This window comes from Engystomops pustulosus, chromosome 1, assembly GCF_040894005.1.
Source record: "Engystomops pustulosus chromosome 1, aEngPut4.maternal, whole genome shotgun sequence".
NCBI classification, from domain to species: domain Eukaryota; kingdom Metazoa; phylum Chordata; class Amphibia; order Anura; family Leptodactylidae; genus Engystomops; species Engystomops pustulosus.
Window position 1 is genome coordinate 138,348,818 of NC_092411.1, and position 25,631 is coordinate 138,374,448.

The 25,631-nt window shown below is 39.5% G+C and overlaps 1 protein-coding gene across 1 annotated transcript in view; it reads right to left on the reverse strand.

Annotated features, from left to right (window-relative positions):
* Positions 1-307: 307 nt before the first annotated feature.
* Positions 308-25,631, reverse strand: part of PLPPR1 (phospholipid phosphatase related 1) — an 82,978-nt gene continuing 57,654 nt past the window's right edge. Inside the window, exons 3-8 of the mRNA XM_072154444.1 lie at positions 22,464-22,652; positions 19,655-19,787; positions 16,329-16,579; positions 11,334-11,510; positions 10,038-10,169; positions 308-3,126 (exon numbers count right to left, since the gene is read on the reverse strand). Of these exons, the coding sequence (XP_072010545.1) occupies positions 3,094-3,126; positions 10,038-10,169; positions 11,334-11,510; positions 16,329-16,579; positions 19,655-19,787; positions 22,464-22,652 (915 nt within the window). The 3' untranslated portion in view covers positions 308-3,093. The remainder of the gene's footprint in view (positions 3,127-10,037; positions 10,170-11,333; positions 11,511-16,328; positions 16,580-19,654; positions 19,788-22,463; positions 22,653-25,631) is intronic.

Consider the following 25,631-nt stretch of genomic DNA (forward strand, 5'->3'; position numbering starts at 1 on the left):
TCCCTCACTGTCTGACGTTAGCCTGATACCCTCCCATTTGCCCTTCATGTAATGCTGTAACTGGATTACTAGACAAAGGTGCACCCTGCCCATAGTGTTGAAAATTGCAAATCTTAAAACTAGATTTATCAAAACCAGAAAGCTGGTTGAGGGTCTCAATATAAAAGGTTATTGAGTCATCCTGCACATGCTGGTGCCAGTTTAGTGGAGATACAACTGACATGTTTAAGGTTGTGGAAGAGGATTTCTCAACCCATCCAAACAGAACCGATTTCTGGGTTGAAAGAAATAATATAAGTCAGATTGCTTAAAATTGAACAGTTTATTGCTCAAAAAACGTTTAAAATTTTAACATCACCAAGTACTTACTGGATTGGCCCAGCATGAAATACAGACATTTCAAAACACGAAAGTGATATACCTTGGTAAGTACTGAAAGCTGAACAAAGTCAGCTGTACTTAAAAAATGAAAGATTCCCTATATAAGGATGATGACCGATCACATTTTATTTTGTATCTTTATTTTGTTAAAAATAAAACCAATTTGGGAAGGTTACCAGGAATATCTGTCTAACCACCTTAGCTGTCCATAGTGACCAGCAAGTTTCCACATGAATACTTTAGAAGGATATGTTATGTTTTTATGCAGATTTTGACCTCTAAACATACCCTATGAAATTAAAGTTGCAGACCATGATTGTTTCTTATATGTTTTAAGTTTTTATGATTCTGTCCCGTTTTCTCCAGTCATCACACTTTTCAAAAACATAAATCCTGTAAATATCAGTCATGCTTGTGTAGTATTACAATATCCTGGGTATTCTTCAAAATTCCCATTTGAAGTAGTGAAAATTACTATTTTACAAAATGATTTTAACAAATATACATACAGCAAGCTTTATTTAGTAAAATGTCAGCAGAAAAGGCAGGCCATATGTAAGTAGGCAAATAACTAGTCAGTAGAAGCACCAACAATGTGTTCACAGCCATCAAGGTTCCTTAAGAGGCTTTGTATTCACACCAATAACAGCATACACCGTATAGCAGTTAATGGAAAAAAATGATTAATAACTCTGGGCAAATTTGTTAATATACACATGGGTCTGAATTCATTCTTTCTTTTTTTGGGCGAGGGTGGGGAGATGTAGCATTATTTCTACAAGATTTTAAAGGAAACCTACCATCAGGATTTCACATTTTCACCTAGTAACCTAGGTCCCCATAATGTTTAATGCTAATTCTAGCAGAGAGCCAGGTATACTTTTCACTACTTTTAAAAGTGAGTGAAAGCAGTAATATTAATTATAAGAGCAGAAATATTATTAAAAAGGCTATAAGAACCTGCCATTGGGTGAAAATGTGAAATCCTGATGACAGATTAAAGATTAAAGATAGATAAACATATCTAGTAAGAGAACTGGCTCTGAAATAGAGGCCCTGCTTACCCTGCCCACATAGAATGGCCCTGATTTATCATGCGTTGGGATGTATATGCGTTGGACGCAACAGTCTTAATACATTGGTCCCATAGAATGACGGCTTTTCAGTGTGCTTAACAGAAAGCAAGCATTCACATATTGCAGTTCTAAGCTTTGTTCTATATATTAAAGGAATTACACCATTGAATCTGGCCTCTTCTTTTACCTAGTAGTAAAGAATAGTCTTAGAGTTGTCACTTCAGATACAGTGAAATAATGATTGAGAAATAGGACTTCCTAAAATGAAATATGCTGAGCTCCTTCTATTACCAGAAATGCTCTATGATATATTCATGGCGCTTATAAATCTTGTAGGTAAGTAAAAGCAATACTCTACTGCTAAAATGCTTTAAAGGAAACCTCCAACAAATGAAAGTTATCATCTATCCACAGGAAAGGAAAAAAAGAGTCTGGTCTCTGGGGACCCAACCAGTGGGACCCACAGCAATCACAAGAACATGGGTTTGCAAGTCCTTTCTAGATCTTTGATACACACTAGCACTATATTCTATACCAGGCACTTCTAGAAGATTGCATGTCCCAGTTCACATTAATTGCTGGGGACCCTCTTGCAATCACTCACGTCTTCTCTGTGGATATCGGATTTGTGGGTGAACTCCTTTAAGATCTTTTTGACTTAGCAGCCATCAGTAGTGATAAGATTATGTTGTATTATTGCCTGAACATATAGGGCGGACTTACTAATCATGTGATATTTAGCCAGTTGACAGCATGAAGATGTGCCTAATTCATTACTTTTGATCACATTGTATGAGTAATGTGTTGCTTCATGTACTTAAGAGCATACATTGGTTGCCAAAATGCTGATACTTGTTTGTCTTACAGTGCTCACACATGGAACTGTTCCCCAGCTTAGCAACACTCCTTGCTGCTAAGATATTCCAGCAAAGACATACCTCCTTGTTAATAATGTAACCAGTGTGAACAGTACCTAAGTTGTCTTTTATAGCCATGAACTGCACTGCATATAAAACATAAGCATTGCTTGGTTTGCCATGAAAAAGATGACCAATTGAATTGAATATGATTAATATTATCACTAAATAATGGGAAAATGTTTCTGTATAAGTAATTACAAGAAACCTTTCAGATGCTATTAGTCACTGCTAAAATGAAATCTATTATATAGTAAATGGAGCGTATTACTTGGAATTTGATAAAGACTCGTTCCCACTTCTGTACACACTTCAAGTATAAAATTCTTCTGTTTTGAAAAAGAAAAATTAAAGTGTGTGATAGCATTTTCATTTACACAGCAGTTTAATGCTTATAAAATAATACAAAAAGTTGTATACAAACATCCATAACAATGACAAAAGGATGGTCCTCTCTTATTAGTGCACCATATACCATAACAGGAGAAAAAACTTGCTTATGGCATAAAAATGGGATGGTGAATGTTGACACTACAATAGAAAAGAATATCAGGGCAAGCTACATCACTTCCTTGAACAAAATTGTACAAAAACATCAGCTTCTAACTATATATAACATAATACTGATAGTCACAGTTCAACAATGAGCAACTGTGTTTCTTGGTGGTCTCCATCTAATGTAGTATAAAAAACAGTTCCTTTTATGTCCACTACATGATTCAGGTAACTTCAGTCATTGATGAAGAGTGATTCTGTTAGAGAGAATAGAGACATAATGCATTAATGGGTTAAGATTCAGTTCATCTCATACCTAATACAATTATGTGCATATACCAGTAATTTCATTAACAGAATGTCTAGGGCCCCTTTCACACTTGCGTTGCAGATCACATCAGAGTCTGATCAGTGAGCGATCAGAGTTTGGTCAGTGAAAAACTGAAATTTTTCATCAGAAAAGGACTCGGGACTGCGCTCTTTTCTATGGTAATTGATGCGTGAAAAAACGCAGTGGACTTGCATGTGTCTCAGAGTGCAATGCGTTTTTGATGCGTCGCCATAGACTTGCATGGTGCGTTTTTTCCTGCACGTGACTTGCAAAAGTAGAGCATGCTGAGATTTAAACGTGCGTTAGAAAAAAAATTGCAAGTCTGAAAAAGCCCATTGATTACACTGGGTCAGAGTGTGTTCTGCGCATCAAGAACACATGCATGAAAAACATGAAAAAAGTGTAGAAGGGGCCTAAGAATTTTCTAATTTGCTAACTCAGTCTGTAGTGTTGACTAATAGAGGGAATTGTCCTGATGGGAATAGGTATTCTAGCACCAATAACCAATTACAGGTACCATTGTTACGGTGAATGAAAAAAAATCTAGATATAGAAAATATTAAGATTAAACCTAGACCCCCTTCCCCTGTGCTACGTTAGTAGATTCCCATTACTGATCTATTAAGGCCTCTTCCACATTTGCGCTTTTCATGTGCGCGTGTTCTGTGTGTGCTTTTGACGCGCAGAACTTGCATTGCACTCTGAACCATTATAATCAACAGGCTTTTTCAGACTTTCCTTTTTTTTTCATGCGCACACGCACGTTTTTTTTTAACATGCTTTTAAATCTCGGCATGCTCTACTTTTGCAAGTCAGGCGCGTGAAAAATGCATCATGCATTTTTGGAGATGCACCAAAAACGCATTGCACTTTGAGAAACATGGAAGTCCAATGCAAGTGCAATGCGTTTTTCATGAATCAATTGCCATAGAAAAGATAGAGCTCAGTCCTGAGTCCTTTTCACACGCGTTATCTGCGCATGATAAACATATTGAAATTGCATTGAAAAGGCACCTGAAAAACTAAGACACTGAACAATCTCTGAGGGTGCAGTCACACGTTGCAGTTAAAACTGCATCGCAATTAGCTTTGAGGGAGTTTTAGGTGCAATTTTGTCATTTTCACAGGTGAAAGACATGAACTGAAGGAGTGAATTTGATTTTGAAGGAGAAAGCTGTTCCACAAAATTCTTTTACCACTAGAGGGAGCACTTGCTACATCGGTCATTCTGAACAATAGGTCTCTAGACACATTTCTCATCACCAAGCACATTTTACATGATTTATACTGTCGGTAACTATGTTACATATTGTTCACATAATTTCTCCCAAAAGTACAGTGCCTTGCGAAAGTATTCAGCCTCTTTGAACTTTTTTACCTTTTGCCACATTTCAGGCTTCAAACATAAAGATATAAAATTGTATTTTTTTGTAAAGAATCAACAACAAGTGGGACAAAATTGTGAAGTGGAACAAAATTTATTGGATATTTTACCACCTTTTTCTGCGATTACAGCTGCAAGTCACTTGGGGTTTGTTTCTATCAGTTTTGCACATTGAGAGACATTGAGAGAAATTCTTGCCCATTCTGTCGTAGAAAACAGCTCAAGCTCAATGAGGTTGGATGGAGAGCGTTTGTAAACTGCAGTTTTCAGCTCTTTTCCACAGATTCTCAATTGGATTCAGGTCTGGATTTTGCCATTCTAACACCTGGATGCGTTTATTTGTGAACCCTTCCATTGTAGATTTAGATATTGCTTTATGTTTGGGATCATTGGGGGGCATTTACTTTGATGTTTCAATCAGTTTTGTGTCGCTCTCAACGCATGTTCTGCTTTCCAACATATTTATTAGCTGGCAGCACCAGAAAAAATGACTCTTTTCGCCTGCTACAACTGTGCTCCGAAAGGGGACGTGGCTTTGGAAGAGTGGAAACTCTGTCTGAACCATTTTTAGGTGCTGTAAACTGAAGGAAAGTAGACCAAAAGAAATTTGGTCTTGCAGGGATACAAAACCCTGCTACCGCACTCAGCTTACACTAGCGTAAGAAGCAGCACTCACCAGATTAGGGTTTCTGCTGCCTGTCTTTCTGGCGTCCAATTCAGACTGGACGATCTGTCGGATGAGGTCAGCCACGATGCATTGCCAAAGCGGCCATTGCATCGGAACAGATTTTGGTCACAGGGACAGAAAATGGTCTCAGCGCCAGAAATGTATCTGCACAGCTGCACAATTTCCACACCTTACCGACACGTGATGTTTCCTTCTGCTGTGGCTGCATGAAGAGGTCCATCTGACCAGAGCATCTTCTTCCACATGTTTGGTGAGTCTCCAAGGTGGCTGTAGATCTCGGCAGTTCATCCAGAGAGGTCATGGGCCTCTTGGCTGCTCTGATCAGTCTTCTCCTTGTTTGAGATGAAAATTTACAGGGACGGCCAGGTCTTGGTAGATATGCAGTGGTCTGATACTGTTTGAAGTTTATGAAATCTTTTTGTATTCAAATCCGGATTTAATCGTCTCTACAACAATATCACAGACCTGCCTGGTGTGTTTCTTGGTCTTCATGATGCTATCCGCGCATTGGATAGTGCTTGCTTGGGTTTCCTCCGGGTCCTCCGATTACCTCCCAAACTCCAAAAACCATACTGGTAGGTTGATTAGATTGGGAGCCCCATGGGGACAGGAACTGCTTTGGCAAGCTGTGTGTAGTGCTGTGTAATCCTTAAGCACTATATAAATAAAGGAATTATTATTATACAGAAATCCTAACTAAACTTCTGGAGTGAGTTTGCTGCACTGGGGCCGAATAAATAATATTGCACGCCCCACTTTTAGGTTTATTATTTTATTGCCTATATTTTTTTTTCCACTTCACAATTGTGTCCCACTTGTTGTTGAATCTTCATCAAAACATACAATTTTATATGTTTATGTTTGAAGGCTGAAATGTGGCATAAACGTAGAAAAGGGGTACTTTTCCAAGGCACGGTATAAGAAAAATTTGTCTGTGGATTCTTTTCACTTATTTAGACTTTTTCTCCACTAGAGGGACCATTTTCTATTTTTAAAGCATTATTTAAATGTACACATCTTTATTTTTTAAAGTCAATAACCATGTAAAACCTGATCTCTCAATAAAGTTTTTCTTACACAATAAAGTGATTGTGTCATTACCTATATTTGTCCTCTTTCCACAAGATGAGGGAAAAGTATATGATCGCAGGGGGCCTTGACTGAAGGACCCTCCACAATCAGCAGAAAGAGGAATCGCAAGATCCCCTTATCTGCATAACATAGGGGCTTCCAGGTTTCAGCTAATCCGGGTGACCCATAGAAGTCAATACAGCACAGGATAGATCTCTGTCCTGTGCTCCATTGACTCCTATGTGAGTTAATTACCAAAGTCAAAAACAGATGATGTGAGGAACTTTCAGTCTTTTGTTCTTTCAATTGTAGGGGTCCAGCAGCCAAGACCCCCTTTGATCATGTAGCAAAGGGATAAATATAGTTTAGGGCACAACCCCTTTAAGAGTTATCCGGGTAAATTCAAATACGAGTATGCTTTGTTATCTATGTTTCACATAACTTGTCCACAAAGTATGCATGAGACTATGAAATACTATCCAAAGACTATGAGGAAGATTTCTATGACTTCTCTTTGCAAATCTCCCCATCCCAGCCAGTTCTGGGGCTTTTCCTCCCTGCATGCCACTTTGGACGTGTCAGGGATGGCAAGTACAGGAATGTCCTATTTACTTTAGCCTGACAACTGGAGTAAGTCTCCGCCAGGTCAGACCTGGTACATACAGGTCCATCTTGATTGTGATTGCGTCTGCATTAGAGATGAGCGAGTATACTCGTCCGAGTATACTGCTCGGTCGAGTATTAGCATACTCGGACCGGCTCGTTACTCGGACGAGTATCTCGCCGGCTCGAGATCGAGCGTGTTCGCGCGTGTCTCCCGCTAAGTTAGGAGATGTTCGGAACATCTGGAATGTGAAGAATAGTGTTCTTTCAATGTGTCCTGCACTTAAATGTTCGTGTTTTCACTGTTTTTAATGTTTTAATTCTATTCTTCACTTTGCAGCTGTGCGCGCATATCTCCGAACCTATCGGGAGACACGCGCGCACACCTGCAATGTGAAGAATAGAATTAAAACATTAAAAACAGTGAAAACACGAACATTTAAGGGCAGAACACATTGATATAACACTATTCTTCACTTTGCAGCTGTGCGCGCGTATCTCCGAACCTATCGGGAGACACGCGCGCACACCTGCAATGTGAAGAATAGAATTAAAACATTAAAAACAGTGAAAACACGAACATTTAAGGGCAGAACACATTTAAATAACACTATTCTTCACATTGCTGATGTGCGCGCACATCTCCGACATTATCGGAAGACACGCGCTAACATCTGCAAAGTGAAGAATAGAATTAAAACATTAAAAACTGTGAATACAGGACCATTTAAGTGCAGAACACATTGAAAGAACACTATTCTTCACATTCCAGATGTTCTGAACATCTCCTAACTTAGCGGGAGACACGCGCGAACACCTGGAAAGTGAAGAATAGTGTTATTTCAATTTTTTCTTACAAGTAAAACATCAGTAAACATCTGAGATATTTTATTATGCACTGTTCTTTTAATGTTCTCTTTTACTAAAAAAATGCTCGGGTCTCCCATTGACTTTAATGGGGTTCGTTATTCGATACGAGCACCCGAGCATCGGGAAAAGATCGTATCGAATAACGAGCACCTGAGCATTTTAGTGCTCGCTCATCTCTAGTCTGCATCTACAAAAAGGCTGGTGGGGGAATTTTAACACTAGCATTTAAAACATTTTAGATCAACATATACAAAATAAATGACATTATTCCAGGTGCAATAACTTAGATTAGTCCCCTACTTAAGAAGTGTGTTAGAACAATGTCAGATATAATGTACCCTGATAATCTAACCACATTGTCACCCCACAGAACTAGATGGATTATAATTAGAGATGAGCGAGCACTAAAATGCTCGGGTGCTCGTTATTCGAGACGAACTTTTCCTGATGCTCGAGTGCTCGTCTCGAATAACGAGCCCCATTGAAGTCAATGGGAGACCCGAGCATTTTTCAAAGGGACCATGGTTCGGGAATAAAATGTGTTAATTAATTGAAAAAGAATGTCTTCTGATAAGTTAGCAGATGTATGCAAACATCTGCAATCTATTCTTCACTGTTCCGCGCGTATATTATCTCCCGACAAGTTAGCAGATGTGAAGAACAGTGAAGAATAGAATAAAAACAGTGAACACAGGATCATTTAAGTGAAAAACACAGTGAAGAATAGATTACAGATGTTTGGCACATCTGCTTACTTGTCGGGAGATACGCTGTCCCGGGATCCGCTGCTCTTCTTCCACTGAAGTCTGCCCGATGTCTCCGTGCCGCTGCCCGATGTCACCGTGCCCCGATGTCACCGTGCCCCATGTCACCGTGCCCCGATGTCTCCGTGCCCCGATGTCTCCGTGCCCCGATGTCTCCGTGCCCCCGATGTCTCCGTGCCCCCTATGTCTCCGTGCCCCGATGTCTCCGTGCCCCGATGTCTCCGTGCCCCGATGTCTCCGTGCCCCGATGTCTCCGTGCCCCGATGTCTCCGTGCCCCTATGTCTCCGTGCCCCTATGTCTCCGTGCCCCGATGTCTCCGTGCCCCTATGTCTCCGTGCCCCGATGTCACCGTGCCCCGATGTCACCGTGCCCCGATGTCTCCGTGCCCCGATGTCTCCGTGCCCCGATGTCTCCGTGCCCCGATGTCTCCGTGCCCCGATGTCTCCGTGCCCCTATGTCTCCGTGCCCCGATGTCTCCGTGCCCCGATGTCTCCGTGCCCCTATGTCTCCGTGCCCCGATGTCTCCGTGCCCCTATGTCTCCGTGCCCCGATGTCTCCGTGCCCCTATGTCTCCGTGCCCCTATGTCTCCGTGCCGCTCCGTGCCGCTGCCCGATGTCTCTGTGCCGCTCCCCGGTGTCTCCGTGCCGCTCCCCGGTGTCTCTGTGCTGCTCCCCGGTGTCTCTGTGCTGCTCCCTGGTGTCTCTGTCCTGCTCACTGTGTTCTTCAATGTGTTCTTCACATACTATTTTGTTTGCACCGTTCCGCGCGTATCTCCCGACAAGTAAGCAGATGTGCCGAACATCTGTAATCTATTCTTCACTGTGTTCTTTACTGTGTTTTTCACTTAAATGATCCTGTGTTCACTGTGTTCACTGTTTTTATTCTATTCTTCATTGTTCTTCACTTTGTTTTTTTAATTAAATGCTCGATCTCGAGCAGGGGAAATACTCGTCCGAGCAACGAGCCGTTTCGAGTACCTTAATACTCGAACGAGCATCAAGCTCGGACGAGTATACTCGCTCATCTCTAATTATAAGAGTCCCCGCCCACACCCTGGGATTTTACACTCAGCAGCCTAGAGAGTGATAGGAGCTAAAACAGCAATAAAATTGAGTAACATTGTAAAGTAAGGGATTAAAATGATCTTTATTGTGTTAACATCACTAGGGGATTGAGATGTGAGAATTTTCTTTCGTGGGAAAACCCCTTTAAGACAAACCTACAGAACCTATCTTGTACATAACCCGGGGACTGCCTGTACATTATTCCAGTAATTTTTGGAATGTTTTAGTTTAGTTCAGTTTCTGAAGTAAAGTTGATAAAATTTTGGCAGCCCAACCAGATAATTTAGAGAAAGTAATGTAAATTATAGCATGAATCTATCCTAGTTTCAGTGCAGGAAATGAATCTCTTAATGAATTAGATGCATCTTAAGATACAGTAATGAAATAGTACCTGTGCACTCAAAGTCTCTAGAGGACTCTCAACCCTGGGGAAAGCCATTAGGGGCATTCCTCGTGTGTCTTCAGCTTTCGGCTTAGATGGAGCACCATGCGTTCCTTTAAAGTTATGTACAACACACAGTCCCTGAAACAACAACATGAAATGGTTATGGCAGGAATATATAAATGATACTGTCACTTACTGTTTGAGGCTATAGCAGCCATTAAGATAAATGACAGGCAAACACTAAATTCTGGTGATCTGCTGTATCTGCCAGCCAGATTGCATGTGTTTGGATTTTGGTCCAGGTAGACCCGAATCCCCCTGGTTCTATTTATCACTACTTATCAACTATGTAACTGACATCTGTTTCATGTATTTCTATATCTACTCTATTAGGGTATAAGAATAACTCTAGCTTATATATAACACCACCACCTCTAGCTTAGGCTGCTTCTGAAGGGGGAATACGGAAAATCAGCTTTAATGAGCTATAATCTTGGAGTAAGATACTGTAGTGCAAAACCTAAAGATAGCAATGTGAGGAGTAGTACTGTGGTATGGTACCATATCTTGAAAACTTAAGAATGCCCAGTAAAATAACACTTAACAGGCTGCTTTGAATAAAGGGCAGTATAATTATAAAATGAAAATAGTTACTATTACTTGATCACATCAACACTACCCATCCCACTGCACTCCTATTCATTGAAGTTTCGCAATGCTAGAAGAGACATGGTTGGGTGGTGACCTATGTCAGCATTGATGGGGAACATTGGTAATGGAGGAGAAGGGGAGTCGGGTTGTTGTGTATTGTATTTTTTCAGGTAACCTCTTCATTTTGTAAAACACTAATTATTTTAAAGAGAACCTTTTGGGACATTAAACCAATTACATGTCCTATTCGTCCTTAATGTCTCAAATAGCCTTGTTACAGTTCTCTCTATGGCCACCTTTACACTTACCTGAATCGAAAAACATGGCCGATGTATAAAGCATTAACTTTTCACAGTCTTTACTTAGTGTATTTTTCCTGATGTTGTGCACTACTAAATATATATAAATGAAGTTTGAGAATAGTTATACCACAAAGAAAAAAGTAAAGACATTGGGGCAGATTTATCAAGTGCTGGCGCTCCATTAGCGCCAAGTGCTTGCCGTTAAGCCCCGCCCTTTGAGCCGTGCTGAATATTTCAAGAGGTCGACATCTCAGGCAGGATGGACGCCTGCCAGGTCCTGACTAAGTCATAGCCTGTATTCAGGCATACAAGATGTGATAAATGCTCCCATTTTTCTGATGCTACTTACCAAAAACAAAGCGACAGCAGTTCCCAGAATGAAGCCTCCAATAACATCTACACAGTGGTTTCTGTATTCAGATACACGGTTCAGTCCAGTTAGAAATGCAGAACAAAGGGTCCCGAGGCAGAGCACAGGTTTGGCTAGTCGGCTGCTTTTCGTTTTAATTGTGCTCGTGATGTACATCTGAAACAGAAGATGGGATCCCTTGTCAGTTCAAAGGGATTATGTCTCTTTTAACTGTGCCATCAAAAGGACATAAAAGGTCTGCACTGCATCTCTGGAGTTGTAAAGTATGTACCTGAAATGCATTATTCAGAGCGTAAAGGAAAGTGTTGAACATCTCAATAAGGCTATAACTTGATGAAAACAATAAATGGCATGAGAGATTTTGGTGACAATGGTCACAAAAATGAGTGAAAAGTAAGGCCACTTACCATGTAGTGATGCAGAACTTATTCTAAAAAACTAACAACATGAAATCACTGCCTGATCCGATGGCTAGATAATAAACCTCACCACTCTACATCATGTTAACAATACAGATACATCCACATATATATAATATATATATTAATCTCACACAAGCCTAGATATATCACCAGGATATCACTCTCTAACCACATGATAAAATACTCCTTAAGGGCGCATTAGCACGAGCGTATGGGAGATGTACAGTATGTATGGCTGCAAGCTTGCGCACGTACATACATACCCCATAGAAATCAATGGCCGCACAGAGTCCTATCTTTCTACATGTTCTATCCTTCTCCTTGTTATGGGCCGTGCACAATGGATTTCTATGGAGAAGGTAGGGGTCGCGGCTGACCTATGCACATACGTCAGTGTGCATGTAGCCTAAGGCAGCAACTGACAAAACAACTCAATCCAAAGATTTTTCTGCATAAATGAAGTAAATGTCAGGATTTTACAACAGGGTTTTAGATTTGTCTGCACAGTATACGTCATATCGAGCCGGAAAAACAGGCTGAGAAATGCAGTAAGATTAAGATTAGCATTATGCCACAAATCCAATGTTGCTCTATTATAATACCAAATTTAAACACTAGGGGGCGGCAGAGTTTTGCAACTGAAAATCTCATGTATTTTTATTAACAATCACTGTGATAAATTGAAGATACAGCAATAAAGCAATACATGAAGTGCTGCATTTAACAATACTGCAATGACAGGATAAATACTTTCAATATCCTTCTTACATTATTGGTTGTACAAAGTACAATCTTAAAAGGCTGTATTTATATTGTTTGATTTAAAATTTACTCAAAGCTTAAAGGAGAGGTTGTTCAAGATAAATAAGAAAAAATAAGGCTTCACCTACTGACAAATTGGGCTTGTTATTGTAGCTCAAAATCATTCACTAAAATGGTGGGTAGATATGGGCACTGTTTCTATAAGAAAACAGAATTGCTCTTGTTCCATATATGTCCCGTAATCACACTTTTTCATCACACACAACCAGTTTCTGCTATAGCCATTGCTCTCTGAATATGACAATACTGACACACAGAAACAGTTTAGCATGTTATATATGCAGTGAGGTTAGCAGTGACAAATATAATGAAAAATTAATAAATGTTAATCATTCTGCTTCTGGTTTTTCTTTGACTGATTTGTCGCTCTTGGGGTTTCGCAGTGTTTGTTGTGACAGTTAAGCAAAGTGCACCCATCTTGCTTTTACTTACACTCACTGGCCACTTTATTAGGTACACCTGTCCAACTGCTCGTTAACACTTAATTTCTAATCAGCCAATCACATGGCGGCAACTCAGTGCATTTAGGCATATAGACATGGTCAAGACAATCTCCTGCAGTTCAAACCGAGCATCAGTATGGGGAAGAAAGGTGATTTGAGTGCCTTTGAACGTAGCATGGTTGTTGGTGCCAGAAGGGCTGGTCTGAGTATTTCAGAAACTGCTGATCTACTGGGATTTTCACGCACAACCATCTCTAGGGTTTACAAAGAATGGTCCGAAAAAGAAAAAACATCCAGTGAGCAGCAGTTCTGTGGGCGGAAATGCCTTGTTGATGCCAGAGGTCAGAGGAGAATGGGCAGACTGGTTTGAGCTGATAGAAAGGCAACAGTGACTCAAATCGCCACCCGTTACAACCAAGGTAGGCAAAAGAGCATCTCTGAACGCACAGTACGTCGAACTTTGAGGCAGATGGGCTACAGCAGTAGAAGACCACACCGGGTGCCACTCCTTTCAGCTAAGAACAGGAAACTGAGGCTACAATTTGCACAAGCTCATCGAAATTGGACAGTAGAAGATTGGAAAAACGTTGCCTGGTCTGATGAGTCTCGATTTCTGCTGCGACATTCGGATGGTAGGGTCAGAATTTGGCGTCAACAACATGAAAGCATGGATCCATCCTGCCTTGTATTAACGGTTCAGGCTGGTGGTGGTGGTGTCATGGTGTGGGGAATATTTTCTTGGCACTCTTTGGGCCCCTTGGTACCAATTGAGCATCGTTGCAACGCCACAGCCTACCTGAGTATTGTTGCTGACCATGTCCATCCCTTTATGACCACAATGTACCCAACATCTGATGGCTACTTTCAGCAGGATAATGCGCCATGTCATAAAGCTGGAATCATCTCAGACTGGTTTCTTGAACATGACAATGAGTTCACTGTACTCAAATGGCCTCCACAGTCACCAGATCTCAATCCAATAGAGCATCTTTGGATGTGGTGGAACGGGAGATTCACATCATGGATGTGCAGCCGACAAATCTGCGGCAACTGTGTGATGCCATCGTGTCAATATGGACCAAAATCTCTGAGGAATGCTTCCAGCACCTTGTTGAATCTATGCGACGAAGATTTGAGGCAGTTCTGAAGGCAAAAGGGGGTCCAACCCGTTACTAGCATGGTGTACCTAATAAAGTGGCCGGTGAGTGTATTTATCACAGTTATCATTGAGCTTTGCATCCAAATGTTTCCGATCAAAGCACAAAACATATTAAAAATTCCCCCCATTGGGTAAAAAACAAGCTCTCATATTTCTACACTGACCCTTAACCCCTCATTATATGCCCCAAGTGTCTAACAAACATATTTTTCATAACTACCTATTTATCTTGGTGAAACAACCTCCTTAGATATTCAGCTGGAGTTAACCTCCTTGACTCCCTTGAGCCAAATACCAGAATGGAATTTTTCTATGCATGTCACTTTTTAAAAAAAATGTAAAGCTATGGCTCTTAAAAGATATAAATCTCATGGACAGTGAGAATCAACTCCATTCAAATGTTGTACAAATTACCCCCTGAAATTTATTTGTATTGGCATTTGTAGTTGAATGTACATTTCTTACAAGGATTAACCAACGAGTTTGTATGGGCATCTAAAAACCTAAATTAGCACAACTGATACTCTTTGGTCCAAATAAAAAAGGCTGTATGAGAATGCCCATCGTTTAGTCATATTACTGTATACATTGGCTATTGAAGACCAATTGCAGACCCAGAGATTGCTGGTGCTTGAATTCTCTGCAGAAGTGGGTTGAGATAGAATTTTAGTCCCAAAGTCTTAGCTCCATTGACAATTGGAGGAAGAATTTTCTATGTCTACTTTTTCTAATCCTCCTTTTCCACTATGATTGCAGCACTTATCATTATCATGCCGGGAAGGCAGCATCACACAACAGGACAACTCTCCTGATGACAGCACGGTGCAGTGCCCTTTATCAATGAAGGTAAGATAGCTGCTGTTAAGGGTGGTTTCACATCAGGGATTTTTCACTGAACCCATTTTGGCTTATAGACACATACAGATTGGTTTTCTCTTCCTGGCTTCAGTGATTGTTCAGTGATGCCTTACTGACCCATTCTTTTCAATTCTTTTTCACACATTTTTCACTGATCATTGATGAGTTTAGAACCTGTTCTTTTTGAGTTCATTGAAAAAAAATTGATCAGTTAAAAAAAAAAGTGTGAAAATCCCATTGATAACAATGGTTCAGTAAGGCATCAGTGAAAAATCACTGAGTCCAGGAAGTTAAAACCAACCTGTATGTGTCCATAAGCCAAAATGGGTTCAGTGAAAAATCACTCCCTAAACCATCACTGATTGTGGAAACTTCACACTAGACTTCAAGCATCTTGGATTGTCCCTTGGACCACTGAACAACAGTCCAATTCTTTTTCTCCTTGACCCAGGAAAGATACTTTTGGTGTTGTCCATTGGTCAGGAGTGGCTTGACACATGGAATGTGACACCTGTAGCCCATGTCCAGGATTGGTGGTTCTTGGAGCACTGACTCCAGCACTCCAGTATTGTTGACTCACTGTGCTTGATTGATCACCAAACTAACCTGACTTTGTCAAGAGGAAGATGATACCAAACCCAACAATGCAGAGGAGGTGAAGGCTGCTATCAAAGCAACCAGGGCTTCCATAGCACCTCAGCAGTGGCATCAGCTGATTGCCTCCATGCCATGCCGCATTGATGCTGTCATTCATGCAAAAAGAGCCCAACCAAGTGTTGAGTGCATTTACTGTACATACTTTTCATTTGTCCATTCTATGTCTTTTCAGTTGGTCTTATATAATATTCTAATTTTCATATATAATGCCTTTTGGGGTTTCCACTGCTGTAAGCCAAAATCATTAACATAAACACTTGAAAAAGTTAACCCTGTTTGTAATGACTTTATATAATATATGTGTTTCACTTGTTGAATTGAATAACTTTTTGCTGATATACTCATTTATTGAGATGCACCTGTATGCTAGTTTATTTTTACAAATTTTAACACACCAAGCTGATAAGGTTTCCCATCACTACACTATTCTGTTACAGTTTATCTCATATTCACATAAAAAGGGTTTATGCAGCCAGGCCACTACATATGTATATGTATACATAGGGCCCATCTATTGGACTTCCATTAATTGTCAATCCCAACATTCCCTTTAGAAAGAATCAATATTTCACATAATAGTTCTACATTTTCATTAGTGTAGTATTTTACTTACTGTTGCATATAATGCAGAGTAAATACTTAAAGCAGCATGTTTGGAAGGGAATGACCTCCTGGCCTTCTCAATCACTTCAGGATCACCAGTGCAGATATTTCCATTGCTGATAAACTGATGATGAGCAAGACACTCTGTTCCCGTGTAGTTTGGTTTACATACAGTCAAGAAATATGGGGTGAGGTTGCCTGTCACTACTTGGCCTGCATTTACAAAAATATCTGTTGCAAACAGTCCAAATGCAAAAACACCTGCAACAAAGAATAGATATCATAAGTACATTTCAGCTTTATGTGCTTTCATAGGATTGTTATAGTGTAGCTGTGCCTCATTTTATTTCATGAAATTTAGGAAAGTGGTTATCCATGGAGGAACTATTTTTTGCCAGCGTTTTTTCTATTGATCTGTTGATTCTGTAGGTGTTTTAATAGTAGTAGTTTTCTGTTGCCAAATCCACTTTGCAAATCAGCTATGAAAATAAAAATGGCATAAGGAATGTGGTAGATACAGAGGGATATAAAACAAATCCTTGTATATAATTCCTTCTTCCCAATCTGTAAATCAATTATTTGGGAATCTTGGGCTTTGGTAGATTGAAGTAAAGCAATTTATGAACCACATAGACATTCTACTACCTCTAGAGAATATTCGCAAATAATGGATTGGCCCCTCTGCAGGGTATGTGGAAATAGATTGGAATAACACTTCTGTGTAAAATTAATTAAAAGTGTTAAGTCAACATTGACCTAGTAGCAGAAGTATTGGATTAGTCTTCTTCACTGTATCAGAGTTGCTGGTACAGCAGCACAGCTAGGATGCCCGAGGGGAAACGCACAACCTCATCTGCATGGCAGCTTGCCAGTCATCAATACCATAGATGTTCACAGACCGATCACACTCAAGGATGTCTGAAAGTTATCCATTTAACCCTTGACTAAGGAGTTTTATTCTCCTTCTACACAATGTCACACCCGGAGTGTGAAGACCTCAAGTAGTCAGAGGTTACCACCAGTAATTCTGTATATTGACGTCTGTAATTGACATATTAAAATATGAGTGAAAAGTAAATGTTTTTGAATAAATAAAGGAATCATTTCTCAGCAGAATTATCCTGTTCTCCTATAGGTATGTGGGAGAATTTTATGCTTTTCTAATATATTAAGAATTCTGATCCAACAAACTATAAGGCGTGAGATGAGATGAGCTGATACAGACAGAAACAGAAGGGGAACTGGGGACAGGAGTGGACTGCTTTACTGTAGTCTGTTGTGGAGTTTTTTATGGGCTGGGCTTCACTGCAACTACTAAGAGGGAGGGGGAGCTCACTACATACAACATGCAGTCTAAGCATGTAAACAAACTGCAGAAAATCCAATGTGTTCTGGGATCATAGGAACATTATGGGATTATAGGAATTGTTAAATAACTACTATGCAGATAAACCATGCAGTTTTTACAGGGTCTATGTGGGCAGGGGGCCTGGTGTTAATAATCTTATCCTGCTTCCCAACATAAATTTACAGCATTTTCTGGTAACCACCATTCCCTTCATTAAGCAGGAAGCCAGTGTTATCACTTAGACATCTAGGGGATAATTGAGAATGTATACCATAGGGTATTTGTAACATGTTTGAACAACATTTTAAAATATAGCTTGTTTAACCCTTAAATGATGAGCCAGTAACTTTACACAAAGACTAGTACAAGTACTTATTGTTTCATTTAAACCCTTGGGTCCAAAAAAAATACCTGTGCCCATTATTAAACTGCTTTAGCCAGTAACTAGAGGGGCTCTAAGATGGAATAAAAAAACGAAAACCTTGAGATATGATGCCATCTAAAAAACGACACTCCTCAATAATAAAAAAAAAAAAAAATCATGTTAACCCCCTACATATAGATGTAGGCCTCCCTGATTTACTAATAGGCTCTTGCCTTTAGTAGACTTGATGCAATGTCCATCAGGTTGGACCTGTTTAGACCAGGTCTGACCTGGAGATGAGTGATCAGACACCCTATCAACCTGAGATAATAGTCAACTAAAACATTTTTTTTAAAGTTTTTCAAATATGGAAAAATATAAAAAATAATCTAATTCAAATCACCCCTTCCCCTAGAATGCATATAATTTTTTTTTTAAATTCCTTAACATGTTAGGTATCCTTGTGTCCCATAATGTCCTATCTATCAAAATATTAAAATGATTGTTCAATGAAGTGAACTTTGTAACAGAAAAAAAGGTCCAAATTGACACTTTTTTGCCAGTTTACCTCCCATAAAAAGGGATGAACTGACAAGATACCCATAGAGAAAAATATAGAGGCCCATTTATAGATCCATCCATTAATTGTGAATAAGGTAAAGTATGGAGAATTTAACCTTTATGCTCTAGAAGTGAAGAAGAAATATTACTAAGCAGTCCTGTTCTAATATGTGCTATTGGGGGAGCTGAAAACTAGAAGAAAGCTACCCATTATATTGCGGGTGTGCAGTGCATTAACATGACTCAAAGCAATTAGCCGGTGGAAGATTTCTACTCTGTCTGTCATGTAGCAATGTCATCAACCTCCATGCAACTGTCAATTACTGTGAGAAAATGAACCTTTATATGGAGGACACATTACAGAGAAGAGCATACGATAGTTACCAGAAAGACCATTGCATTAATGTGACATAATCTGACATGTAGAAATTACAAATGGATTAGTTATTGAGGAAAACAGAGCGACACAAGAAGCATAACATAAAGCATAAGTCACATAAAATATTCAAAGTGCAAATCTCTCATTTCATGATATATTTTTTCAAATCTATCTATTTTAAGAAAACACCTTAAAACACGCTCAGCCGGTGCTCAGCCAGCAAGCCCTCTCCATGCACCGGGACCCGACATGCGCCGTACTACTACAGTGCATGTCAGTAAGGGTACCAAACTGTAAATACTTGGGGTGGAATTTATTAAAAGCTGTCTCATCTTTTACCCGTCTTAACATTCCCATGGTTGTGGAAAGCACACTGGATTTACTAAGACGCTCCCAGTCATGCAACAAGAATTGTGACTTTTTCATTGCTGGTAATACAGAAAAGTGGCATGAATGGCATTATAAATCTATCCGATAGTTCAGAAAAGTTTGGTTTCACTTGCCCTTCTCTAAACACACTTTTAAACACTCAGAACCAGTAGAAGATCTGAGGAATAGATTCACATATTCTGGAAATCCAAGTGGAATGTGTAGGGGCCATTGATAAAGAGTAACTCTGCTCTTTTGTCAAGCCTTAGTTGAGAAAAGAACACATTTATTATGCAGTTATATATTATATCTCACCTATAAATCGTATGATCCGTCGGATAAGGGGGTTTAAGTAACAACACTCTCCAGTCAAAATCATCTTTTCTTGAACAATCAGGTTTTCTCTAGTAGACTTAATAAAGTAAGTTGCTACTTCACCAATAAATATCTGAAAAAATAAATTAAAAATATGTTTTAAAAACAAAGCAATATATACAAAATACTTTTATGCCCCTACTATATAGACATCTAGTGAACAGGCAATGTATCCAAGGAGGTGCTTACCTGTTTCTTTATTTAGGTTTTGATGCATATAATTGTCTAACATATTCATAAAAGACTTATCCCCACCCCCTGTTCTTGACAAGGGTTACTGTGTTACTAAACTCATAGGGTAGTTTCAAAGGACTACTGATGTTTGTTAGGGGCAACCTTGGATACTGCCCTAGTAAAACCAGATGTGGATATGGACTGAATCTCAAAGATCAAACCACCTATGTTGATGATGTCTAATTGACCCAACACATTCCTTTTGGCAGCATTAACCACAGAACCACAGAATTGAGAAGTCATCCTCAATCTCATTTGGTTTTGTACATTCATAGCAAATCAGGACAGGACTTTGAAGAAACCCTCATGAGATTATATATAATCTTTGCCAATATGTAGGATTTAAATTGTCTCTACAAGTGATAATCCAGCAATTACTACATATTACTTGGCTAAGCATCTGCTCCACTGAATAATGTTTAAAGATATAAGATTTAAACAGGATTTACTTAATATCTGAGCATAATTATGTTTAACTAACACCAACAGTGTGTGCGTGCAAAGTCAAGTTCTTGAAATGCTGAACCATCTCGTCATAAGTTACAGAAGAAGCAGGCCGGAAGACGCCTTTCCAGCATCTCTGGTGTAAAGGACTGCTGCATACACAAGGCCTCACCAAGAGCTCGGGCATGACCCTCTACAGTCAAGAGTACAGTTACTATGACTAAGTACAGGCAGGTTCTTTAGGTTAGTTGTTTAATTGAATTTGTACGTAAGTTGAAACTAGTATATTTTATCATTTATGATTTTTTGGTCACAGTGACAATTGGATTTTTAAAATTTTGTGCTGTCATGGGAACAATAATTAGCAATAAAACTTCATTACAACCACCTCATAGCCGATCATTGCAGCCTGGGACAATAGTAAAGCATCCAGAAAGCTTCACCAAAAGTCACAGTGGTTAGAGAGGTCCATCTGTATCTAGGGGTCCTCTATAAATACAATAAATATTGTATACTTAAATTAAACTGGGTTTCCTAGCTAAGCACATAAAATAATTCCCCAAACCCTGTAACAGAATAAAACAGTTTACCACACCCAGAACACCCTTAACTCTGATAGCACCCCCACCGATCACTGTTGCATTACACTTACTGTGTGTCTCCCTACATTGCAGACAATAATAGTAGCAGATCACCAGTCGTGTATCCTGTGGTGTTGGGAGACAGTAAAGTGCAGTAAAGCAAGGACTGGAGGTGGGGCTATTGGGGTGGTGTATGTGTGTGTTGAGGGAATGAGGGTCCTTCAGCAGAATCCATATTAGCCATAATAGCTTTCATTTTCTAAAATCACCTTTGAGTTTATAATATTCAGTAACTTTATGTATGAACAGAAACAATGACCCATAATCATTATTTTATTGAAGAAGTATTTATTCTGAAAGGTAATTCCAGTGTGATCCAAGTAAAGGAGTTAGAATTCCATATAGTAAAAAAAAAATCTCCCCAGAAAGTTTTTGCAATCCCTCAGTCCCTCCTTCAGAATTGTAAGGTTTGTCTTCACCTTTGTACTTAATATATAGAAATACTAACTACATGATCAATGATACTTAAATTAACTTAAGACTCTAGATCAGTGATGGCGAACCTTTTAGAGACCGAGTGCCCAAACTGCAACCCAAAACCTAATTACTTATCGCAAAGTGCCAGTACGGCAATTTAACCAGAAAACTGACAGTTTAGTTTAGAATCAATTTACACAGGACTGTCTGAGCTCGGATTCCAGCAGTCCTATACACACTGAAACGCCACTTTTACACCATTTTACATCACACAAAAGAGTAATAAAAAGTCATCACGCAGTCCTCAAAATGTCCGCAAATTGCAGTAGTGGGCTGAGTGTGGGTGGAGTTTGGGCGGGGGGGTAGGGGTGCGATAGCGGGCTGGGATTCGGGCGCGGGGGGCTTGTGGTAGCGGCGCAGTGAGTTTCGGGCCGTTTGCTTAGGGGAGGGGCGGGAGTGGGCAGGAAATCAGCCTTCCTGCTGAACAATTTCCCCCCCCCCCCCTTGGATGCGCTGAATAAAAAAAGAAAATAAACTCACCTCAGACTCGGCGTTCCTCCGGCTGATCACTGCAGCGCACACGGAGTAAGGTGCCCAGCGCTGGCAGCGTAATGACATCATTAAGCTGCCAGCACTGGGACGCTTACCGTCCTCTGCGCTGCATGTGACAAAGCAGGCAGTGTCAGCGGCCTGCTCTGTCATGGCTGTTAGCAGTATCGTAGCTGCGCTCCGATACTGCTAACAGCCATGATAACCAGGTGTGGACAGTAGTTGTCCGCACCTGGCAGTGGTTGGGAGGATGGGGCGGGTGCCAGTAGTGAGGGCTCTGCGTGCCCTCTCTGGCACGCGTGCCATAGGTTCGCCACCGCTGCTCTAGATAGTTAATATTGGAAACATCTTACTATTAATACATTGTAGCCTACATAAAAATGTGCATACATTTCCAATGTAACCAGCAGGCAATTAAACATGATACTTAATAATTAAGACTTCTTAGTATCTGAATTACTCACAATAGCTGTTGGGGTCGCTGCCAGCACACAATACAGCACCAGAGGGGAAATGAAACTTTCATCCTCAGTCCCAGGGTATGGTTTCATTAGATTTCCATCTTGGCAGAAGAAGCCTTGAACGTGTACTTGAAAGGTATCTGTGCACTCAAAGTAATATGCAAGCAGGACAGTGCCAGCCATAATGACAAGCTGAAAGTAAAGCATATTGCGTTAAAATCCAGAAAGCAAAAGGTCTCAATTTGAGAATGAGCTCTACTAATGTCCCCATCACCGGTGAAACCTTCTCATAACTAGAGCTGTTATGCTGCAGTTCTCATAAATGCCATACAATGACTGATACACAAGCCGCTTGGCAAACGCACTTAATGAATGTGTCTGATCGAAGCTTGGCCTCTGCCTGTTGACAGAAGGATAAGTGCCTTAAGCAGCTAGTTTATCAACGGGTATACGCTGTCATTAATGAGAAGGATCAATGCAGCTAAGGCCAGTGTTAGATGAAGCACTTTAACCCACATAGTAGGAACCTCACATGGCATTGCAGATCTGGTGTCACAGCTACAATTGCATCAAATGGTAAGAATTTAACACAACTTAACATACATAACGTAGTGAACTAAATTACATATCACTTCTCAATTGGGTAATGTCCTTAACTCATCTGCATCATAGGGAAACAATAGCACTGTGTCAGGATCCATCATATGATCGACACCCCAGTGCCCCATAGACCTGTTGCAAGGCATTTTTTCTTCATGAAATGTGATTAAAAATTTTAACAGAAATGGGATCCCAATGTTGATGCTGACATGCCAAATGTCAGATATGACTGTAAATAAAATGTTAGCCTATTTAACCTGGATGGAAATGCTGTGTATAGAGATGTGTTTACTCTTAACTCTAACTTTGTTAAAGGGGTATTCTTGGGTGGGTTTTGACATTTAATTTAATTAATCTGCCATATACATACATTTGTTCAATTGTATTTTATTTTTAAAAAATTACCCATGTGAAGATAATTTCCTATAAATGTAGTCATATAGTCCTTTAGAAATGGAGGAGAGCTGTACTTGGATATGACCATCTCTGCTGGAGATGATTGCACAAAAAAGAAAAATAAATAGATTTGCAAATGAAATGTCCGGGAGTTACAGCATGTCGCACAGCCATCCTGTGGTAATGAACACTGATTCCAGGTGATCGGGGAGGGCTCAATAGTGTGGCCACTGTTGGAAGAGTATGGTGGTAGTCATCTCCAAGGGCAAGAAGATTACTACAGAAAATTACTACAATCACAGTGCTTGGATCTATGGGTAAGTTCGCATGGTTTATCATGCCTGATTTTGATGGTAGATTTCCATTAAAATAAATTGAATTTCTGGATGAGAATACCCCTTTAAGTACAACAATTTCTCACAAAACCAATTCAATGCAATATTGTAATGCTAGCATATTGGATCATTACAAGCTTGTCCCTTGTTGTGCAGCAATTGTGCATTTCAACATTTTTACAGTAGGTGTCAGCAGAGAGTAATAAATAAAGATGTAATGAACTCCATGAGCGTTAAGAATACATATACATACATTCAGTCTGCTACTTAAATTCAGATGTCAGATGTAGACTTTGCAATAACATATGCATACATTCAGTCGGCTGTACTTATACTCCTTAAATTCAGATGGCAGGTGCAGACTTTACAACAATTAGGTGGTAATTGAGATGCCTGTTTGAAATGTATACTAACTCTATTGTATGTGCTGTAAACCGTGGTGCTGCTAAACCATATTCATCCCAAAACGCACTGAACAAAATATTTGATATGTTTTTTAAGGTTCTCAGAACAAACTCTTTTTAATTTTAACCTAAAGGACAAATGATCAGAGTAATCACAAATCATTCTGACACCTATTCTTCCCCATGGGATATTAAACTGACATTGTTGTGCAGATTTATTGCACAAGAAGGAAGATGCACATGTAGAAAAAAATTTAAAAAACACCAAATTAAATCAGTAAAATTCCCAAGAGCATACAAAAAATATAGAAAACATACAACCCTTTGAGCCCTGTACACTGAGCCCTTTGCATGCAGTTAGGATTTGCAGCAGATTTTCTGCTATACACTCCCCCAGAAGAAGGCTTTCCCACACTGAAAATCACATTATTGTGGATTCCTGAAGGCTCTTAGGTGAACCCCTTTAATTTATCAGGCACAAATAAGACAGACATTGGTCGAATGCAAAGGAGAGCACCCCACACCTTCCATTGCATAAACAACTTCTGCAGCGCTGTAATTTAGTATATCTTATGATTTTGGACTATGGGTATCTATATTATAAGGCAGTGATGGCGAACCTTTTAGAGCCGGAGTGCCCAAACTTCAACAAAAAGCCACTTATTTATTGCAAAGTGCAAGCACAGCAATTTAAGCAGTAATTTAATTCTCCTTTTTCTTTGACAATTTTCAATCGTTCAGCCTCCTAAGGACACCAACACAGTTGAAAGGAGGAGGGCAAATTTGTCTAATATTGTAGGAATATTCTCCGGGAAGATTCCTCTCTGGTGAACTTCATTCTGGGGTGATTGCCTGGGTGCCCACAGAGATATCTAGTTAGGTACATTACTTGTTGTTGCAATCATTTAGCCCTATTATCATTTGTCATTTATTAGTCTTTCACTTTGACCATAGCTTGAAATTAGCTTCATTACTATACCAAATACATACTTTGCAAGATATTTGCTATGTAATATTGTACTTTTCTCATTAAACTTTATCTGATTGTACCAATTTGCTTCCTTTAGAATTTTAATCAACAATATAAATCGGAAATATTTGCCAGGACAGGTTTTTATTGTTTTTTTTGTGTTCTATGTTGCGTAAAAGCAATGCTACACCATTCTTACTTATGGGGATATTAGTTTGGATCATACATTAACTGTAATCCTTCTTTGGTTTCAGTCTAGGGGCATTATACTGACAAATATTATTCAGATATATATGTCCATATTTACGCATACATGTTTAAATCCTAACCTTGTTTCTGAAAACAATCTATAACAAAATAAATGCCATTAAAACAATATAAATAATTAAAGTTAGGGTTGGCTGCAATATATGTACTTACAAATCAATTTTTACTGCCCATTAATTTGGAAAGAGTTATAATAAAA